Source organism: Notamacropus eugenii, chromosome 2, assembly GCF_028372415.1.
Source record: "Notamacropus eugenii isolate mMacEug1 chromosome 2, mMacEug1.pri_v2, whole genome shotgun sequence".
Classification (NCBI taxonomy): domain Eukaryota; kingdom Metazoa; phylum Chordata; class Mammalia; order Diprotodontia; family Macropodidae; genus Notamacropus; species Notamacropus eugenii.
This window is the reverse complement of record NC_092873.1, coordinates 383,117,297-383,138,374: the sequence shown is the minus strand read 5'-3', so window position 1 is coordinate 383,138,374 and position 21,078 is coordinate 383,117,297. Positions and strand designations below refer to the sequence as shown.

At 37.2% G+C, this 21,078-nt stretch overlaps 1 protein-coding gene across 1 annotated transcript; it reads left to right on the top strand.

Moving 5' to 3' along the window:
* The first annotated feature begins 19,191 nt into the window (after positions 1–19,191).
* LOC140524072 (olfactory receptor 10R2-like) lies at positions 19,192–20,157 on the top strand. The gene has a single exon (XM_072638575.1). It carries the CDS (start codon positions 19,192–19,194, stop codon positions 20,155–20,157), a length of 966 nt encoding a protein of 321 aa, XP_072494676.1.
* Positions 20,158–21,078: the final 921 nt, after the last annotated feature.

Below are 21,078 nucleotides of genomic sequence, written 5' to 3'. Positions count from 1 at the left end.
TATATAAATTATTCTCCTGGTTCTGATTACTTCATTATGTATCAGTACATGGAGGTCTTCCAAAGTTTATCTGAGGATGTCATCATTTCTTAAGGTGCAATAATATGCACTATGTTCACCTACAGATTAAAATAAATCCAACATCACAATTCACACCTATCAGATCAGTTGCTCATTTTAAAAAGGGGGTCATTTTTGAAGAAGATATGGGAACACATGCACACTAATGCATTCTTCATGGAGCTGTGACTTGGTGCAGCAACTGTAGAAAATAATTTGGAACAAGGCCCCAGCAGTCACTAAACTGTGCAAATTGCCTTACTCAGATTTATCTTTATGAGACCTACATCTGAAAGAGGTTATAGAAGGACAAAAAGGATCACATATGAAAGATTAATGTTTATACATAAGACATATCATATATATTTTATATAATATATATTTTACATATTATATGTGTATGTATATTATATATCTACTTATAGAAAATGCATAGTCATACACACATCTTTTTGTAGTACTAAGGAACTGGAAATTGAAGGGATACTGGGTAAATTATGGTATATAAATATAATACTACTGCACTTTAAGAAATGATGAAATGGATGAGTCAAAGACACCTGATGAGATGTGGGAAGAATGAATAAGTAGAACCAGGAGAACAATGTGTACAATATCACTGAAGAAAGACTTGAGAACTCTGATCATGGCATCTCCCAACCAGAGTTCCAAAGCACTGATAATACAGCACGCTATCTACCTCTTGAGAGATATTAAACTCAGCACACAGAATAAGAACAACTTTTGACATGATATAAGTGGGAAATTATTTTTGTTTACTGAATTTGCGTATTCAGAAATGTTCATCTCATAAAGATAGACAAGCAGGATAGTTTTATCAATAGCAAGTTAGACTTATTGCAGTGTTTCATTTTTTTAGGTTTTTAATTTTATTTTTAATATATGGAATAAAGCAAGAATTTCCATGACAGAGTACAATAAAAAAGATGATTGTACATGAAACTGCAAATCTACTATACACAATTTGCTATTAGTTTTAAATAAAAAGCAATATTATCATGTAAATTTGTTTTTTTCTTCCCCCCAACCCTGCTCAAGAGATGGCTATCATGAAGTACATATAGGAGTATATGTATATAAATATATATATATACACACACACACACATATATATGTATACATATATGTATATATACTTATATATACATGCATGTATGTATATGTGTTTATATATGCAAAATTATTCCATATAAACTTTTATTTATCAGTTCTTTCTCTGGATGCAGATAGCATCTTTCTTCCCATGTTCTTCATACTTAATTTGGGTATTTATAATATTCAAAATAGCTTAGTCACTCAAAGACACTGTTAAAACAATATTGTTGATGTTACTGCGTATAGTCTTCTCTTGGTTCTCTTTATTTTGCGCAAGTCTTTCTGTATTTTTTCTAAAATCATTAATCTCATCATTTCTTATAACACAGTAGTGTTCCATCCCAATCATATAACACAACTTGTTCAGCCATTTCCCAATTGATAAGTATCCCTGCAGTTTTCAGTTCTTGGCCACCACAACAAGACCTGTTATAAACATTGTAGAACGAATATGTTCTTTTCCTTTATTCCTGATTAACTTTGGAAATAGATCTAGTAGTGGTATTTCTGGATCAAAATTTATAGCTGGTTTATTAACACTTCAAGCTTGATTCCTGGTTGATCTTGAAAATGGTTGCATTATTTTACACTTCCACCAACAATGAATTAGTGTCCCCATTTTTTCACATTCCCTTCAACATTTATCACTCTTTACTTCTATCATTTTACCAATCCGGTAGGCATAAAATGATAAGGTTGTTTTAATTTGCATTTCTCTGATCAACAATGATCCACAGCATTTTTTCACATGACCATAAATTAGTTTGATTTCTTCATTAGAAAACTGCCTCTTTATATTCCTTGGCCACTTACCTTATGGTTTACTTTTAAACAAAAGCAAACACTAAAAAATAAAGGTATAAAAAGTATTACAAGTTCACAATAATTTTTTGAAATTTTGAAAAAAGAATGCATATCAAATGCAAATATGTGTTTGTCCCTTAGCCCAAATTAGAGTCTCAAATTTGAAAGTACAGAGAGGCAGGAAACAGACCTCCTAAAAGCTGAAGGCTTTTTCGTATTGCCGTATGTTCTTCAGACAAAGTAGAGGATGACCCATTTATCTAGTTCCTGTGTCATTTTCTTCTTGTGGACCTATATTGCCTTCATCATACTACCAAGTTTAGATCTCTTATGAGGAACATGATGTGCTATATGAGTGTTGTATATGGAACTTTCTTCATGTATGCATCATTTTGTGGACTCCTATAAGCCATTTGAGCTTTCTGAGTTTTGTTGAAGAAAAGGTTTGTCCCATACCAATTCTCTTCCTTTGCTCTTCATTATTTTGTAAAAGTCTTTCCTTATTTTTCTAAAATCATTGATGTCATCATTTCTTATAGCACAGTAGTATTCTATCACAATTACATAACACAACTTGTTCAGTCATTCCCTAATTGATGAGTATCCCTGCATTCTCCAAGGCTTTGCCATCACAAACATACCTGATATAATTTTTGAAGAATATATAGGTTCTTTTCCTTTTCCTCTAATTATCTTTGGAAATAGATCAAGTACTGGTATTGTTTATGTTCATGAATGGAAACTTGGGACCCTGTTGTTCACTTAAAGGGAAAATTAGACTCAGAATATGTTATAAATACATTAGATGTTTTCCTGAGTAACCAAGGGGCAATGAACACAAGCAAAAATTACCCTTTGGAGTAAATCACTTGGATTATACCCAGTCCCTAGTAACCCAGATTATTGGGGAGTTCAGAGTCAAGAAATACAGTGATACTTTGATACTCAGTGACTCCAAAGAAGGCATGGGGAATAGATAAGTAGGATAGAAGCAACACACAATACTAATATGGTTGTGATCTGTGGTAGGAGCCACTTGATGTTCCCTGACACATGGCTAGATTTTCCCTACAAGTGTAATGAAACAATCCTCAAGATTTATTTAATCCAGGTCAGTAAGGCTTGAGTCACCTCAATAAACTTCTGAGTTACCTAAGGCATAAAAGCTGAGAACACAAGAAGGTGGTGCTTCTTAGCATGGCACATAAATCTCACTATTACGTAAGACATCCCACACTTCTGCCTGAACCAAGGTAGTGCAGAGGTGAGGGGTGCTCTCTGCTACTGAATCAATGTTGTATCTTCATTCAATATACTTTCCAGTATACTATCAAATTAAAAAAATGAATAAACAATTTAAATACTCAAGTGTTTAATTTAAATAAAAATAAAATTGTTAAATAAATAATAAATATGTGAAATTTTAAAACGTTAAATTAAAAAAATGATACATAGCTAAAAAGTGCCCCATTTTATTCATTTTTTGAGTTTGAACCACTCAGTTGCCCATGGAAGACAATTACAGGAAGACAAATATGGGGAGAAAAATGAAAAAAAATTATTGCTGAATTTGAGCAAGTCGTAAAAAATGAGAGAGATGAAGATATTGTAGGCCATGAAGGAATCTTGCACCTATGTATCATGAGCACTGCATTTACTACTGTTCAGTTATGTCTGAGTCTTTGTGAGCCCATTTGGAGTTTTCTTGGCAAAGGTATTAGAGTGCTTAGTCATTTCCTTTTCCAGCTTTTTTCACAGATGAGGAAACAGAGGCAAGCTGGGTTAAGTGACTTGTTCAGAGTCTCACAGCTTCTAAGCCACTGAGGCAGGAATTGAACTCAGTTCTTCCTGACTCCAGGCCTCCACTGTACTACCTAGCAGCCCCACTGTTTTTGAAAATGAACCATAAGTTGATGACTATTACAAGTTGATATAATATCACAAAAGCATGAAATTGCTATATTTTTAAAGGATAAGTAATAAATAACCCATTACTAATGTAGAAGTCATTCCTGATTTAGCTATTTTATGCAATCAGACCACTGACTTTTTTCTTAATGATCAAAATTATTACAAAATGCTATGTGAGGTAATGAGGGTTTGCACTACAGTGATGGTAATGTCATTTGAGAGAAGAGAGATGTATTTGGGAGATGTTACAAAGATAAAATCAGTAGGCCTTGAAAATGGCTTGAATTAGCAGGATGAGGTGAGAGATAGTAAGGAATGATTGTGAGCCTGAGGAACTGGGAGGATAGTGTTAACCTCTGTGGTAACAGGATGTTGGGTAGGTTAGTGTTAAGGAGGAAATAGAATCCTCCAAGCAGGGGAAAATATCCTCAACAAATGGGGACTTTCTTCTTCAAAATTTATAACAATGCACAGATACCACTACATCCCATCTAGTCTGGTACGTGGCCATTTTGCAGAACATGTCTACCACAACCCCATGTTATCTGCCTCTTTGGGCTCTGTGACCTCCTTGGCCATCTCCACCATAGCATCATCAAGGCCATGGAAGGGAGGAAGGAGAAACGATGGAGGGTATGGTGAAAAGGGAAGGGGAGGGATAGGATTAAAGGGGGAGGATAAACAATAGGAGTACTAGAAATAAGAAGGAGTTGAGGAGAAGATGGCAGATAACTGTCAAGCCCTTCCTGCTTCCTTCCACTCCTTGAGGTCAAGAATTGCCTTTCATTTTATTAATTGTATCCCCAGCACTTAGAAGAGTGCCTAGTACATAGTAGGTAGTTAAGAAATATTTGTTGTATTGGATGGCTGTATTGGATATCTGATATCCAGAACCAAGATAATTTTAAAATCATTAAACTCAGGAATAGGAGGAAGTAGGTAGGCCTTAAAAAAGCACCAGGGTTAGTTCTGTTTGGGAAATCCAAGTGAAAATCACAATTCATTTTCCCCCCAGTCCTGTTCTGTCTAGACAGACAGATGTTTGTTAAGCTTGGGGAATAAGCCAGCAGGATGGTTTATGGAGTCTTCCAACATAGGACCTGAACTGGGACCTGCTATTGTTCACTAGGGCAAGGAAAGGTCTTATTTCCAGAACTTGAGAACTGATGCTGTACAGAGAGCAAAAATAGGTGCTAACTTACAACTCTGCTGTTTTTTCTCCATGGCATCCTGTCTTCTCTCAGCAAAAGACCTTATTTTATGCTTACTAATACTTTTTATTAGTAAAAATCCATGTTGCTTCACTTCTCAACCACTTAGAACTTAGTTTCCAATCTGATTACTCCACTAAAATGCCATTAAGAGTTAAGAAAGACCTTAATCAATTATGAAATCCAGTGACATCATCCTTGAACTTCCTGCAGCATTACATTGTTGACCGGTCTTTCTTTCTAAATAATGTCTCCTTTCAAAGTTCCTGTCATTTCATTGATCTCTTAGTTTTCCTTCTACTTATCAAGCAACTACTTCTTTGCTGACTCATTATTCATACCCAGATGTATCTGAATGTATCTTATGACTCTGTCTGGGCCTTCTCTATGTTCTCACCTTTTGGTGATCTCATCAGCTCCCAAGTCTCAACAGCATGTGCATGCAGATTACTCTCTAATCTATATATTCAGCTTTCATTTCTTTCAAGGTCCATTTCTATAGGTATCTCAAACTTGAGATAACTAATACAGAACTTAGTAATATCACATTACTCTCATTCACAGACTCTAGACAATTTGCCTTTCTTGCTATTTCCCCCAAAATTCTATCATTCTGCCTTTCTTGGCTTCTTTACAAGGTGATCTCTATGCCCAAAATGAATTCTTCCATGCCTTAGCACCAGCACCAGGCCTTTCCTGATCCACTGCAGATGCTCTTAGTCTCTTCCTCAACTGCATGACTTTATTTTTCTCTTATTTATGTATGTAGTTTCCTCAAGTGATTGTAAGCTTCTTGAGAGCAGGATCTGTTATTTCTTTTTCATTTTTGCATCCTCCATCTCTAACACAGTAGTAAATACTTACACATAGTATAAATTTAATAATGCTATTGGATTGATTGATTGATTTCATGATCTCCCTGAACTCAGGTTGTATTCTTGTCCTCATGCCCTTGGATACCTCTAGTTAACTCACAATAGATTTTCACTAAAACATACTAAATAAAAAGCTTACTGCTTTTCATCTTTTCATTGTTTAATTCTTCTGTGAAATTGCTTTTAAGTCCCCAAAATTAACCTCCTCAATTGTTACCCAACATGAGGTATATTTTTTCCAGAAGAAAATGGACAAATTAATGTTTTCCTTTCTATCAGATTCTTTTTTTTATTTGTTTTCAATGTTCTAAAATCACTTTCATATAATTTGGATTTTCCCCCATGTCTCCCACCACTGCTGTTCCTTCCCGCCCCCCCCCCCCCAAGTTAGCGCACAATTTTATATAAAATCTGCACATACATTCCTATTAAATACATTTTCACTTTAGTTATGTTGCATAGAGGAATTAAAATGAATGGGAGAAATCATAAAACAAACCAAAGCATAATACAAAAGAAAATGATCTGCTACATTCTGCATTCAAATTCCATAGTTCTTTCTCTGGATGTGGAAGATATTTTGCCTGAAGAGATCACTGGGAATTTTTTAAGTCCTTGCATTGCAAGGAAGTTCTAAGTCTATCAGAAAAAATCCTCACACAATTGTGGTTATGGTTATGTATACAGTTTTCCTGGTTCTGCTCCTTTCACTTACCATCAGTTCATATAAGTCTTTCCAGGCCTCTCTGAAGTCTTCCTGTTCATCTTTTCTTACAGCAAAATACTATTCCATTACATTCATATACCACAATTTATGCAGCCATTCTTCAATTGATGGGCATCCCTTTGATTTCCAATTTTTGGCCACCACAAAGAGTGCTGCTAAAAATATTTTTGTACATGTGGGACACTTTCTCATTTTTGTGATCTCTTGGGGATACAGTCCTAGAAGCAGTGTTGCTGGGTCAAAGAGTATGCACATTTTTTTAGTCCTTTGGGTGTAGTTCCAAATTGCTCTCCAGAATGGCTGGATCAGCTCACAGCTCCACCAACAAAAAATTAGTGTTCCAACTCTCCCACATGTCCTCCAACATTTATCATCATCCTGTTTTGTCATGTTAGCGAATCTGATACATGTGATGTGGTATCTCAAAGTTGTTTTTATTTTCATCTCTTTACTCAATAGTGATTTAGAGCATTTTTCATATGACTATGAACAGCTTTGGTTTCTTCCTATGAAAACCATCTGTTATGTCCTTTGACCATTTATAAATTGGGAAATGACTTATATTCTTCCACATTTCACTCAGTTCTCTATAAATTTTAGAAATGATCCTTTTATCACAGATACTAGCTGCAAAAATTCTTTCCCAGTTTTCTGCCTCCTTCCTAATTTTGGTTGCATTGGGTTTGTTTGTGCAAAAACTGTTGAATTTAATGTAATCAAAATTATCCATTTTGGACTTGATGATGTTTTCTATTTCTTGTTCAGTCAAAAATTTTTTCCCTTATCCTTAAATCTGATAAATATGTTATACTTGCTCCACTAATTTGTTTATAGTATCAGTCTTTATACCTAGATCATGTACCCATTTGGACTTTATTGTTGTGTGTAGTGTCAGGCATTGCTGTATGCCTAGTTTCCACCATACTGTTATCCAGTTTTCCCAGCAATTTTTATTGAACAGTGAGTTCTTATCCCAGAGCTGGCATCCATGGGTTCATCAAACTGTAGATTGTTATATTCATTGACTACTGTGTCCTGGGTACATAGCCTATTCCACTGGTCTACCATTGTGTCTCTTTGCCACTACCAAGTGGTTTTGCTAATTGCTGCTTTATAATGCAATTTGAGATCTGGTAGAGCTAGGCCACTTTCCTTAACATTTCTTTTCATTAGTTCCCTTGAAATTCTGGACATTTTGATCTTCCAGATGAATTTTGACACTATTCTTTTTTGCTCTACAAAATAATTATCTGATAGTTTGATTTGTATGGCACTGCATATGTAAATTAATTAAAGTAGAATTGTCACTTTTATTGTATGGACTTGGTCCACCCACGAGCAACTGTTATTCCACTTATTTAGATCTGACTTTATTTGTGTGAAAAGTGTTTTGTATTCTGTTCGTATGCTCTCTGGGTTCGTTTTGGCAGGTAGACTCCCAAATATTTAAGAATGTCTACTGTAATTTTAAAAGGGATTTCTTTTTCTATCTTTTGCTGTGTGGCTTTGTTAGTAATATGTAGAAATGAAAAAGATTTGTGTGGCTTTATTTTGTAACCTGCAACTTTACCAAAGTTGTTTATTATCTCAGGTACTATTTTACTTGATTATCTGAGATTCTGTAAGTATAACATCATATCATCTTCAAAGAGTGATAACTTAGTTTTTTCTTGCCTATGCCTATTCTAATCCCTTCAAATTCTTGTTCATCTGTTTTTGGAAATGGGACAGTTCATCCCACTCACATTCACAGTTCTGACTACTACCTGTGTCTTTCCCTCCATCTCCTTTGCCCCATTTATACTTTTATTTCTCCCTTCTCCCTTCCTTTCTACAATAGGGTTCCAATTTGTGACCATTGCCTCCCTCAGTGTTCCCTCCCTTCTTTCAGCCCCTGTCCCTTTTCCTCACCTTTTCCCTTACCACTTCTTCCCTCCCTTTTCTTTCCCCCTTCCCCTCCTACTGCCTATAGAACTAGTTAGATTTTTATATTTAACTGAGTTTACTGTTCCCTCCTTGAACCCTATCAGATGAGAGCAACTCTCAAACAGTGTTCATCTACCTCCCCTCTTTCCCTCTACTGTAATATATTTTTGTGCCTTTCCTTTGATGTTATTTAACTTTTTCTGCCTCCTTCTTTTCACATTTCAATTACAGTCCCTTCTCATGCTTAAACCATGTTTTTATCAGGTATGGCTTTCTGCCTCAGTCTTTATAGTTGAAGAAAAAAAATATGTCACCAGAAACCCTGGGGTAAGGAAATGAGTAGAATTTGTTACAATATCTGTTAATATAGTGGTGTCAACATCAAATACCAACAGCGGTCATTGAGTAAGGATCTCTGCTGACCATGTATTGACAATATCTATGCTCCATTGTATTTTAATTTATTTTATTAAATATTTTCCAATTTCACTTTAATCTGGTTTATGTTGCACTGGGGAATGACCCCTGTCCTGAGGTCACATGAATGTTTAACAACTCTGTTTTCATGGACAGGCAACAAGATGGTCATTAGGAGGAATTGAAGGCCTTTTCCTGTAAATCACATCTGTTCATGAAGAGATGGGCACTATTAGGAGCTTCTGAAGTTTTTTGTTCAGAGATGCTTGTAGAGATAAATGGCCTGGAGTAAGAAATAATCATTTTCCTGAGTCAAAATCCAGCCTTAGACACTTACTAACTGTGTGACCCTGGCTAAGTCACTTAATCCTGTTTGCCTGGTTTGTCATCTGTAAAATAAACTAAAGGATGAAACGGCAAACTACTCCAGTATCATTGCCAAGAAAGCCTGAAATTGCGAAATGAAGAATCAGACATAACTGAAAAATGATTGAATTGATATATGAAATATTGTTCCAAATCTTTAATAATAAAAGAAATACAAATCAGAATCTTTCTCTTTCACTTCATAGCCAGAAAACTGGAAAACATGACAAAACATGTAAAAACTCAGCATAAGAGGGTCTATGAAAATACAATATATTATTGTCCTTCCAAGACGGTCACCTGAATGGGAAGTAGGGTTTCTATCTTTCCTATACAAATTTCAGCACCCCCAAATTCACAACAGAATAATGACCAATGAATAATTTATGAAAGTACAAGAGACTCCTTCCATCCTACAGTTGGGCAAGAAGTCACCAAAATTTCAGAGATTAAAATAGGAACACCTTCCTCCTCCACCTCTCAAACAAAATAATTGTCAACTCTACCAGAGATAGCCAGTGACACAGGTGGCCTAAAATGCTCTGCATTTAAAGGCAGCAAGAGCAGAAACTCCTCTGGAAAAGGTACAGAGATGTCAGAAAGCCCCAGGATAATCAGCAAGTCCCATGGTAGGGACCATGATAGCCCAGAACAGTGGCAACAACCAGAACAAGGTTTCCATTGTGGCGTTACAGAATTATGATCTAGAGACAGCTCAGAGATCTGAGGTCACAAGTACACAGGCCTGAAATGCCAGAGAGGGTCTCTAACATCCAGCATTCTGAACCTCAAAGATTCATGGGTGCTGAATCTTGGAAGTTAGAAGTCAGCTAAAAAATGCAAGAGACCCAGGGTGAGAGCAAGTAGAGTTGACCACCACACTCAAAAGTGTATCAAGTCAGGAACTACATGCTTAGAGATAAATAAATCAAAGAATATTTCCAAAATTTTTAGAAATTGAAAAATCAAACTCTATAACATCTGTAAAGAGAGATACAAAGGAAAAATGGATTTTTCTACATGAATAGCTAGAATGAAGGAAGCTGGAGATTAAAAAGAGAAATAGAAGTTCTGGTGGAAAGGATTAGAAGGAAAAATAAATAAATTAGAAGAAAAAGTGATAAATGTCACCCATGAAGTAGATTCCTAGAAACTAAACAAATGAAAAAAAATCAATGATTTCTTCAAAAGGAGGCACAATAAGGATTTATATTCTTTTGTTTAGCCATTTTAGTCATTTCTGAGTCTTTGTGACTCCATTTAGGGTTTTCTTGACAATGATAGAAGAGTGATTTGCCATTCTCCTCTACAGCTCATTTTACAGATGAGGAAATGGATGTAAATAGAGTTAAGTGACTTCCCAGGGTCGCATAACTAATAAGTGCCTGGGGCTAAATTTGAACTGAAGTCTTCCTAACTTCAGGCCTGACACATTATCCACTGTACCTCCTAACTGCCTAATATTTATTAAGCACCTACTATATTGTAGACACTGTGCTAAGTGCTTGACAAACATTATTTCATTTGATCCTTTCAACAAGCCTGTGAGGTAGATGCTATTATAACTCTCTATTTTAGAGTTAAGGAAACTAAGGCAAAAATTAAATGACTTACTCTGATGACAACGGTAGTAAGCTTCTGAGTCTTGATTTCAACTGATTCTTCCTGACTCTAGGTCCAGTGATCTATCCAATGAATCATACAGCTTGCAAGATTCAAAAGACTGAAAAACAGAAGAAAATGGAAGATAGTCAGTTCCACATTTCATCTGCTGCCCTATCTGGTTTCAATTCCATGGAACAAGATGCACGTCCCAGGATTAGCTCATCACTTTGAAACTCACCACCAAGCTGTAACTAATGCCTTGATTCATACCACCTCCCTCAGCCTCCTCTCCCCTGTGATTGGAGATTTGGGGGGCTAAGTACCAATCTCCTCCCAATGACTGGCTTTATAGAACACAGAAATTGAACAGCAAGCTCCATTTTGCATTTGCTGCTCAGCCTGATTTCAGGTCGACAGAACAGAACAAGATGTTGCTGCACCAGGTACCCCCTGATGTCCCATCCCCCTGGGACAGCCACCTAGAAGGCCTCTGTCTCCACCACGGCATCATCTAGGCCAGGTAAGGGAGGAGGGAGAAAGAACAGAAAGAACAGAGTGAAGGGTGGGATATGAGAGGAGGAGTAAAAAAAGAGAAGGGGAGAGGGAGAGGTTGGAGGGAAAAGGACAAGGAAGGGGAGAAAAGAGGAAGGATGAAGAGTCACCAAAGGAGGCAAGGAGGGGGCAGTTGATTGCAATCAAGGCCAGTTTGCTTCTTAATCACCCTGCCTTGCCCCCTCCCACACTTTTATTCTTTAATGGAATTATTTTTATTTTTTGTTTCTTTACCTTATTTCTGTACCTTATTTCTCCAACTCCTCCTCCTCCTCTTTCTTCTTCTTCTTCTTCTTCTTCTTCTTCTTCTTCTTCTTCTTCTTCTTTATTTTCATCTTCTTCTTCTTCATCTTCATCTTCATTTTCTTCCTCTTCCTCTTCTTGAAAATGTCTGTATTGTTGTCTTTGTAGATATTGGCCCAACATCTCTTTGTTTTCTGTTTTTCCTAACTCTTAGTATTAAGAGTTAGTAATTTGGGAGGGAGGTGATGAGTAGAGAAGCACTACAGCATGATAGAAATTATCTTGTATCCATAAATCTTGTGTTTTGATGCTATCTCCTGCTCAATCCATGATCAATCTTGTTTCCATCTACCATGAAATCTATTTTCTGTGTCCATGTCATTTCACCCTACTAAGTGCCAGTTATCCTCCCAATTTTGTTTCCCTTTCCTTGAGGCATCGTGTTGTCCATAGAAGCACGCTACTTTCAAAGAAGATATGGTTTTCCTGTGCAACAACAGCCCTAAGTTAGAACATTTTCAAGGTCACCATATTCCATTGTAGATACATAGCTCCTGCTTCCTCCCCAAGTTGTTCTTCATTGGGATGCTATCAGCACACTGGGTAAAGAGATAGTCCTTCATTTGCTTTTATTTCAGTCCTTCCACTTTCCATCATGGCACCATTCTCCTATAGGTCCGATAATGCTGGTGATCCTGTCCAGTCATAAGGTTGACAATTATTATCTCTGTTTGTCAGATGACAAAACTCGAATTCAAAAATTTATGTTGTTCAGCTTAATATTCATTTAGGGATAGATCTGCAACTTGAGTCCTGAAACTAAGTCCAAATCATCACAATATAGTGATTGGAATGTTAAGGCTGTAATAGAATATAGGGTTTTTCTAGTGACCTAAAAATGAAGTATTTCCCCCTATGGAAAGGAGAACCTAATTATGAACATTGAGATTAGAGAGCCAACTAGATGAGTCAGTTGATAGAGCACTGGACTTGGAGGTAGGATAGGCCTGGGTTCAAATCTGGCCTCAGACCCTTAACAATTGTGTGATGCGTGACTCTGATGTGTGACAAGTGATTTAGACTCTATCTGCCTCAATTTCTTTATCTATAAAGGGAACAATAATAGCATCTACCTCCCAAGGCGATTGTGAAGATCAAATGAGACAATATTTATAAAGTAACCTGCAGACCTGAAAGTGCTGTATAAATGCTATAGCTGTTATCATCACCATCTTCATCATGATGGTCATCATCATCAGTAACAGAGGTATGGATGATGATCCGTTAAGCTAAAACCTAAAGTTAGTGTATCACTGGAGATGCTCTGAGTTTTGGAAAAGCAGCTTCCTGTCCAAATGATTGAAAAGGAATTTATTAAATACTTACAATATGTTATACAACGGGCAGGTATACAAATACAAAAAGATTTTTCTCTACCCTCAAGGAACTTACAATCTCAGGGGGAGACAGTCCTTGAAGTAGGGTAGTGACCATATGAGAGCACTTTGATTTGGCAATTTGCAGGGATAGTAAGTAGAATCTTAGAGGGAAAGACTGAACATACTACATCCAGAAAGAATTCCAGAATTGATTGGGTTATGGTTCATGGTTCCAGAACTGCTTGCATAGGTTCATATAAAGAGGTTCTAGGAGGTACATGTAAAGATGTTCTAGGACTGACAAAAAAAGGAGTCTGGAGAGTTGGGTTTGATGAGCCAAGTGGCTGAGATGTTTCCTCAAAGAAGAGATCTTACTAGTTACTGACTGGACATTCAAAGTGGGAAGAGGTTGGCAAGAGATTCCTCTTTATAATAGACATAACAGAGAATTTTAAGGTCACAAAAAACTCTTTCCTTACAATAATCCTGTGATGTGATTATTCTCATTCTTTGGAAGAAACAGCTGAGGTTCAGGAATTCTCTGTATCATAAGCTCTAAGTGAATGAATGGGTTGGGACATTCAACAGAGTCTGGAATAAAAGAAAACTGTTCTCTCCAGAGTATCAGGGTACTTTAGCAGTCTACAGAAATCATCTGCCTCATGGTACAGATAAATATAATGCAACATCTTTCACACTGGCACACTCATGGCTAGGTTCTCTGCACCTGTGGACTTGAAGGGAGTAATATATGAGGCAGGATTTACATTAAACTTTCATCATTCTCTATGTCTGTGTAATTGCTTGTCCTCCCAGGGACCTCCCAAATGGAGTTATGATGGTTCTACCTAAAATTCATGCTTAGTACTCTTATAACATGATATGAAGCTGGATTCCTATGGGGAAAGTAAGAGGAAGCAGTTGGAACTTTCCTGAGTCTTATAGGAAGACCTGCGTAAAATTTTCCCTCCAGCCAATTTAATAGGAAGAATTTCCTGGACATAGAACTTTTTTACTTTAAGATAAGAAAAGCACCCTTTGGGTGCCTCTTTTAACTGGACATGAGTATTTTACCACTCCTCTCCATCTCCTAGATGTGGTTTTGAATTTTCGTAACTTCTTTTTCTGCTCATCCAAGATTTCACCTTCATCCTTCACAACCTACTCGTTCCCCTTAGGAGATGACATAGAAAATGGCATTGTGAGGGGCTGACAAATATCTCATAAAGACAGGTAGGTAAACCTGAGGGAGGAGATTTGTTGGCTGTGCTGATAGTTCCTCCAAACTGCCTGCTCCTTAATGAGCCTGCAGGGAACATTCAAGACCAGACCAAATGCTTTGCCCAATCTATGTCTCAATTTTTTCAACTTTAGCATGGAGCTTTGAGATCATTGTCCTAGCTCTGGTTGTCCCTATTGAATTCTACTGGATAATTGTAGGTGGAAAGACTTATGTCAAATTATCCAGTATAGTAAGGACTCCCAAGGCTCATGATAAAAAAACTACTGATAAAGATACATTGGCTATCAGTGATAGAGAAAAAAGAAAATAACTACAGTGCTCATTGGGATGACAGTTTGGAGAAAAGTCCATGAAGAAAAGATGCAGAAGACCCTCTATGCTGACTTGAGGTGGGAGCAATGAGGGATATCTGGAAGGACTTGAGTCTCCTTCAGTGAGGCCATAGGAACTAGGAATTATGGAGGGACTGTGAGAACATGTCAGGTAGAGATATTAGAAGACAGTTTCAGTTGGGAGATGCTTTAAAATGACAGAGCAATAATTGAGAGCATATCCCAAATCACTGGACCCCAGCACTTATATTCGAGGCAAGATTTTGGAGTAAATTATATGGAATATGAGGGGAGGACACCGTTGAGGGCAACCGGATTTTAAATCATCAGGATCGTCCTGCCTTTGTGGTACAAAGACAAATGCTTCTAGACAGATTTGCTCCCTTAATGCATGGCCTAGGTCTCCTCTGAGCTATAGTCTATTGTTGTCATCCTTGGATAAGGAGATGAGGAAGGTGGGCATTAGGCAAGAATAAAGGTGAAGGCATAAAGAGGGCTTAAAGAGAACCAAAGACTGGGAGTAAGGGCTGGGAGTTAGGGAATGAAGAAGTGAGAAGAGGTAGTGCTTCCATAGAAATGGTCACTGAAAAATCATTGTATTCAGTAATCAACTAAGTACAGGAAAGTCTAGAAAAAGTATAGAACAAGCAAAACTTGACTTTATGTCCCTCATGTAACCTTCTCTGTTTCAGAAAATCCTGTGACCTGTGTGTCAATTTCACTTTTCAGGAAAATATCCCCATTATCCTATCTGACAACTCATTTTCCTCTCACCTCTCTCCCTCCAAGGCATTCACATGCCTACAACTACTTTCCTTTTCAGGTTCAATATTCTGCATCCCTATTTCTCAATTAGCTCCTCCCTGCTTGCCTGATCCTTCAGCCATCAAATACAATCTTCAGGTAGCCTCCTCCATTTGATGTAAATGGAGAAAACTTACCCTACACTCTTGTCTGAAAAGAATTATCCCACTAATTTCACCTTTATCTGGACTTTGTAACTCTGGAACCAGGTAAAATTGTTACTTAAGGCACCTTTTACATTAAAAAGGGAAAGCCAATGAGAATAACTGAGTAATCCGTATGTGCCAAGCATTCTGCTAAGGATGGAGGATACAAAAAAAATGGAAAAAAATTCTGCCCTTAAGCTGCTCATATTCCAGTGATGGAGAGAGTTTGTTAAGAAGATGCAAAATTTTGTAAGCTCATATCTATATATCTATAGATATGTGTGTATAACTATCTATGTATATACACACATACTTATTTACACACAGATACATATATACATATATATGTGTGTGCATGTGTACATATATATATGTATGCCATATATATATATATATGTGTGTGTGTGTGTATATGTGTGTATATATATATACATAGAGAACATAATCTTACAATCTCAAAGAGAGGGCATTAGCACCTATGGGAAAGGCTCCCTTCTGAACATGGTGCTGAGCCTTGAAGGAATTCAAAGGTGGAGATGAGAAGGGAGTTTATTCCAGCTATAAGAGACAGCAAGTGCAAAGACATATAGATAAGAAGTAGAGTATTTTATGTGAGAAAGGAACTAAGCCAGTGCATCGGGATTCTGCAGTACATAGTAGAAAATAACACATAGGGATTTTGGAATGTAGGAAAGGTCATGTTATAAAGAGATTTAAATTCCAAACACAATCCTTTATATATGATTGTGGGGAGAATAGAGAGCCAGTAGTGTTTGTAGGTTAGTTGCATAAAGGGATTGACACAGTCAGGCATATCACTTTGGTTGCTGGGTGGAGGATGGATAGTGGTGGTGGGTGGAGGAACTTGAGGTTGGAATACTAATTAGAAGATGATTATAGTATTTCAGGTGAAAAGTAATGAGAGTTTGAATGAGAGGTGTCAATAACATGACTTTCTTCCTTGGTTTCCCTGGATCTCATTTTCCTATGTCATTCTGGGAACCTCTCTGCTACAATTTCCAGAATGAAGAGCCTGAACAATGATGAGGTAAGTCCAGTGGGCTGGGAAAGATACTACAGGTATTTGTTGCATTGGACTATCTGTCCTTCAGTCAGTCACTTGGCCATTCATCCAGTAGTGACAGAAATTTCCTTCTCTCTGGGCATGTAACTTAGATCAGCTGTGCTGTCTCAGCAAGCAACTCTGGTCCCTCAATGAGGGGAGAAAAGAGAAAACAAAGCACTCACTGTCAGAAAAATTTGGATTTCTTCCTGGCCTGACTTGCTACCTTTCCAAATTTGGATAAGTCACTTACTGTCTCTGGGCTTTAATTTCATTATCTGTAAAATCAGGTTCATGGAATTTTAGTTAGAAGTAGTCTCAACTACAGCTACCTCCTAATCCAATTCATATGTGACAATAAAAAATAATGTATTACTCAATACTGTTGTAAGAATCAAAGAAGATAATAGATTTTTATACTTGTGATTCAATATTTGGTATTCAATTCATTCTCAACAGACATATACAGATAATATGTATGTCTATATGCATATGTCAATATATGTGTGTGCATGCATTAATATATATTAGAAATTTATCTGCTTTATATGTGAAATATGTTACATATACACATACACATAAATACTTGAAAATAACAGACATTTGTTCATATCTATATCTCTATACACAACAACACAGTTACACACACATATTACCTTCTTTCTCATTTTCAAGTAATTTTTATTTTTGCTAAAAAGGCAGGACAGGATATTCATGCAAAACACTTGATGACACATTTACAAAAAGTAGAACAAGAAGAAACGACATTGGGTTCCCTTCCTCCTACTCCATCTTAATTGGTGTCATTAGCCTGGGGACCAGACAGCAAGGTAATTTAGAGCTAATAGTAGACTTAAAGATCATCTTCTATGACTTCCTTATTTTACTAATGCAGAAAAGAAGGCATCAAGACATTAAGTACCTTGCTGGAGGCTTTCAACAAAAATAGGAGAGGCGTGATTTTAACATAGGGTCAAACTATGTAATATACATTCACTCATCAATGTTATTGAGGTTTTTTGGGTCAGGCACTGCACTAGCCATCAAGGATGAAAGAATAACAAAAAGACAATCCCTAGCCTTAAAGAACTTACTGCCTATTTGAATTCTTATCTAAAGGAGGAAAGGGAAGATACTGAAAGTAAGTGTGTGGAGGGGGAACTTTTGATTCTAATACTACTGCAGGAAGAACGACTAAATTGACATATGATTGCTCCCTATTCCTGTTTCTCTGTCACTGTCTAGATCTTTCTCACATGCACACACGCAAATTTTAGGAAAATAATAAAAAAATAATCAATTGTATTTTTGATGACAGTATTAGAAGGGAAGAAGAAAATTTTTCAAGTAAAATTCTAGAGTTGACCTAATATGACATGAAAATTATAAAACTGCTCTGTGGTGTGCTCCTTAGAATAACAGAAATCTCTTGATCCATGTCCAGGACTCTCTTCTCTCCATCTCAAACCGTAAACTTATAGGCTTAGCTAATACTGACTTTAAATGATTATATAATTTATTAAGAATATTATCAAGTAATAAAAATGTTACATAATTAGACAATAAAAAGAAGACTGTGACTGGGTTTCCAGACACAATTACCAATTTACTTTGGGAAATCCAAGGAATGAAGCATTACTGATTGGACTCCATTCATGCTCTCAATAGCTGGTGTCCATAATTGCTAGTCTGACCTCCATTGTCTCAGATCCACTACACAGCTTTGCCATTCATGTCTCTGACTTCTCTCCTTTCACTCTTAGGTTCACACCCTCACCTTTTTCTATCTCTGTGTCAGCTCTCAGCCTCAATGTTTGGAGTGCCCCAAATATTGGAAGAAAATCTTTTCCTTTAAGCAACTGGAACCCACAAGCCATCTGATTTCCTCTGAATGCCTGTGACAGTTCTCAAGAACACAGAGCTATATCTCTATTATGTTTTCACCTCTACTAAGAACTTTTTCCTTATATAAATGTCAAAATCTTCCTCTCTGCAACTTCTGTGTGTCACTACTAGATCTGCCTCCTGAGGGCAAGCCCAATCAATCTAATCCCTCTATTATATCACAGATGTGCATAGACTTAAAGATACCTATAATTTTTTCACCATCTTCTCTTCTCCAGGTTACAGTATTCAAGCTGTTCAATCAGTTGTCATTTGACTACAGTCCCTTGAGTATTATGGCTCCTCTTTTGCTTACTCACATTCCTTTTATAGACCAGACTAATTTCTGTTGTACTGATATCACCTTTCATTTTGCCTCTTTCTCTTCTTTCTTATTTTTCCCTTGCTTAATTGCTTACTGAATGAACACGAGTTACTGACAACTGCCTAGGCAATTTAATATAAACATCCCCCAAATCCCTCAGTTCATTGAACTGAGCATCCTCTTCTCTCACTCCTTTCTGCAGATGTTTCCCTGGAAACAGCTTCCTCCAGAGAACCTTACCATGGTCACTGAATTCCTTTTGCTGGGCTTTTCCAGCCTCCAAGAACTGCAGCTTGTGCTTTTTGCTGTCTTTTTCTGCCTCTACATAATCATCCTGTGTGGGAACATCACTATTGTTACAGTCATCCTCCTTGAGCACAACCTCCACACTCCCATGTATTTCTTTCTGGGTGTCCTCTCTGTCTCTGAGACCTGTTATACCTTTGTCATTTTGCCCAAGATGCTTCTCAACCTGCTCTCTCTGTTCAGGACCATCTCCTTTACCAGCTGTGCTATCCAAATGTTCTTCTTTCTTTCCTTTGCTATCAACAACGCCCTATTGTTGGGTGTAATGGGTTATGATCGCTATGCTGCCATCTGTCATCCTCTACGCTATCCAGTCCTCATGAATTGGGGGACCTGCAGATTGTTAGCAGCTACTTGTGGGGTGAGTGGATTCCTGATGGGAATGGTTGGTGCAAACTTGGTCTTCACTCTTCCTTTCTGTAACTCTAACAAGGTCAACCATTATTTCTGTGACATCTCACCACTTATTCACCTTGCCTGTGGTGACACCCATGTGAATGAGATGACCATATTCATCTGTGGTGTCCTAGTGCTTGTGGTCCCCTTGCTTTTTGTCTGCATCTCCTATGGATTCATTGTCAGAACCATCTTGAGGATTCCATCAACTGAAGGGAAGCAAAAGGCCTTTTCTACCTGTGCTTCTCATCTCACAGTAGTTATAGTCCACTACGGGTGTGCATCCTTTGTGTACCTGAGGCCCTCATCCAAGGTCACATCTGATAAAGACCGGTTAATGACAGTAATGTACACTGTTATTACACCCTTGCTGAATCCCATGGTTTATAGCCTCAGGAACAGGGATGTGCAGATGGCCATTCGGAAAGTTATCAGTGGTGGAAAATTTTCCCATAAAATTGTATAACTTCAGTATTTTAGAACTGCTGGCAAATAACTGTGGGGCTATATGGTTGAATATATGATTGACGTAGTCATAGCCATGGGTTGAGTGCTATTCTCAGAGATAGATGCTTCTTAAACTTGTATTTGGATTTTTATTCTTACATGTGAATATTCAATAGAAACATTTAAGAAGGCCACCAATGATGCCTTATTTTAGGATGAAATACCAGGTATATTATATGATGTGTCATGAGACAGCATGCCATAGTAGAGAGTATTGTTTTACGAGTCAAGAGGTCATGATACTAAATTGTACTTCTTATGTTTATTACATATCCCTGGCCAATTAATTAAAGTTCCCTGAATCTTCTTTATTTGTAAAATGGGGGAAATACTACCTATTGTATACTACCTATTGTACCTACCTCACAGTGTTGTTCTGAGGTATATATGAAACAACATATGTAAAACACTTCGGAGATTTGAAAAGTGGGTGATCCATGTGGTGAGGGGTGATTGGAATCTAGTCTGAGTGCTCAGAGTTACAGAGTTACAGGGCATGGACCTGATTGTGTGAACTGATTGTGCGAACCAACATCACTGTGAGAGCAAAGAATGTATGCGGGAGAGTGTAGAGCCTAGTGTCACTCTTTAATTTGTTTGCATTGCTTTTCCACGTATGGACACTCTTCTTGAAAGTATGTGGGCATAGCCTTAATATATATACATCCCAAATAGCACATACCTTTTCCAAGGTAGCAATGATTCATCCAACACTTCATCAAAAATATGTTAAGGATTTTACTACACTCATAGAATCAAAAGTCTAGTCTCAAGAAAAATATGTAAATCAGAGTAAATACTGTACTCAAATGTATTTTGGATCTCATCAATGAGTAGCTTTCTTTAATGATACAGATGATGACCCATCCATGGATCCTAT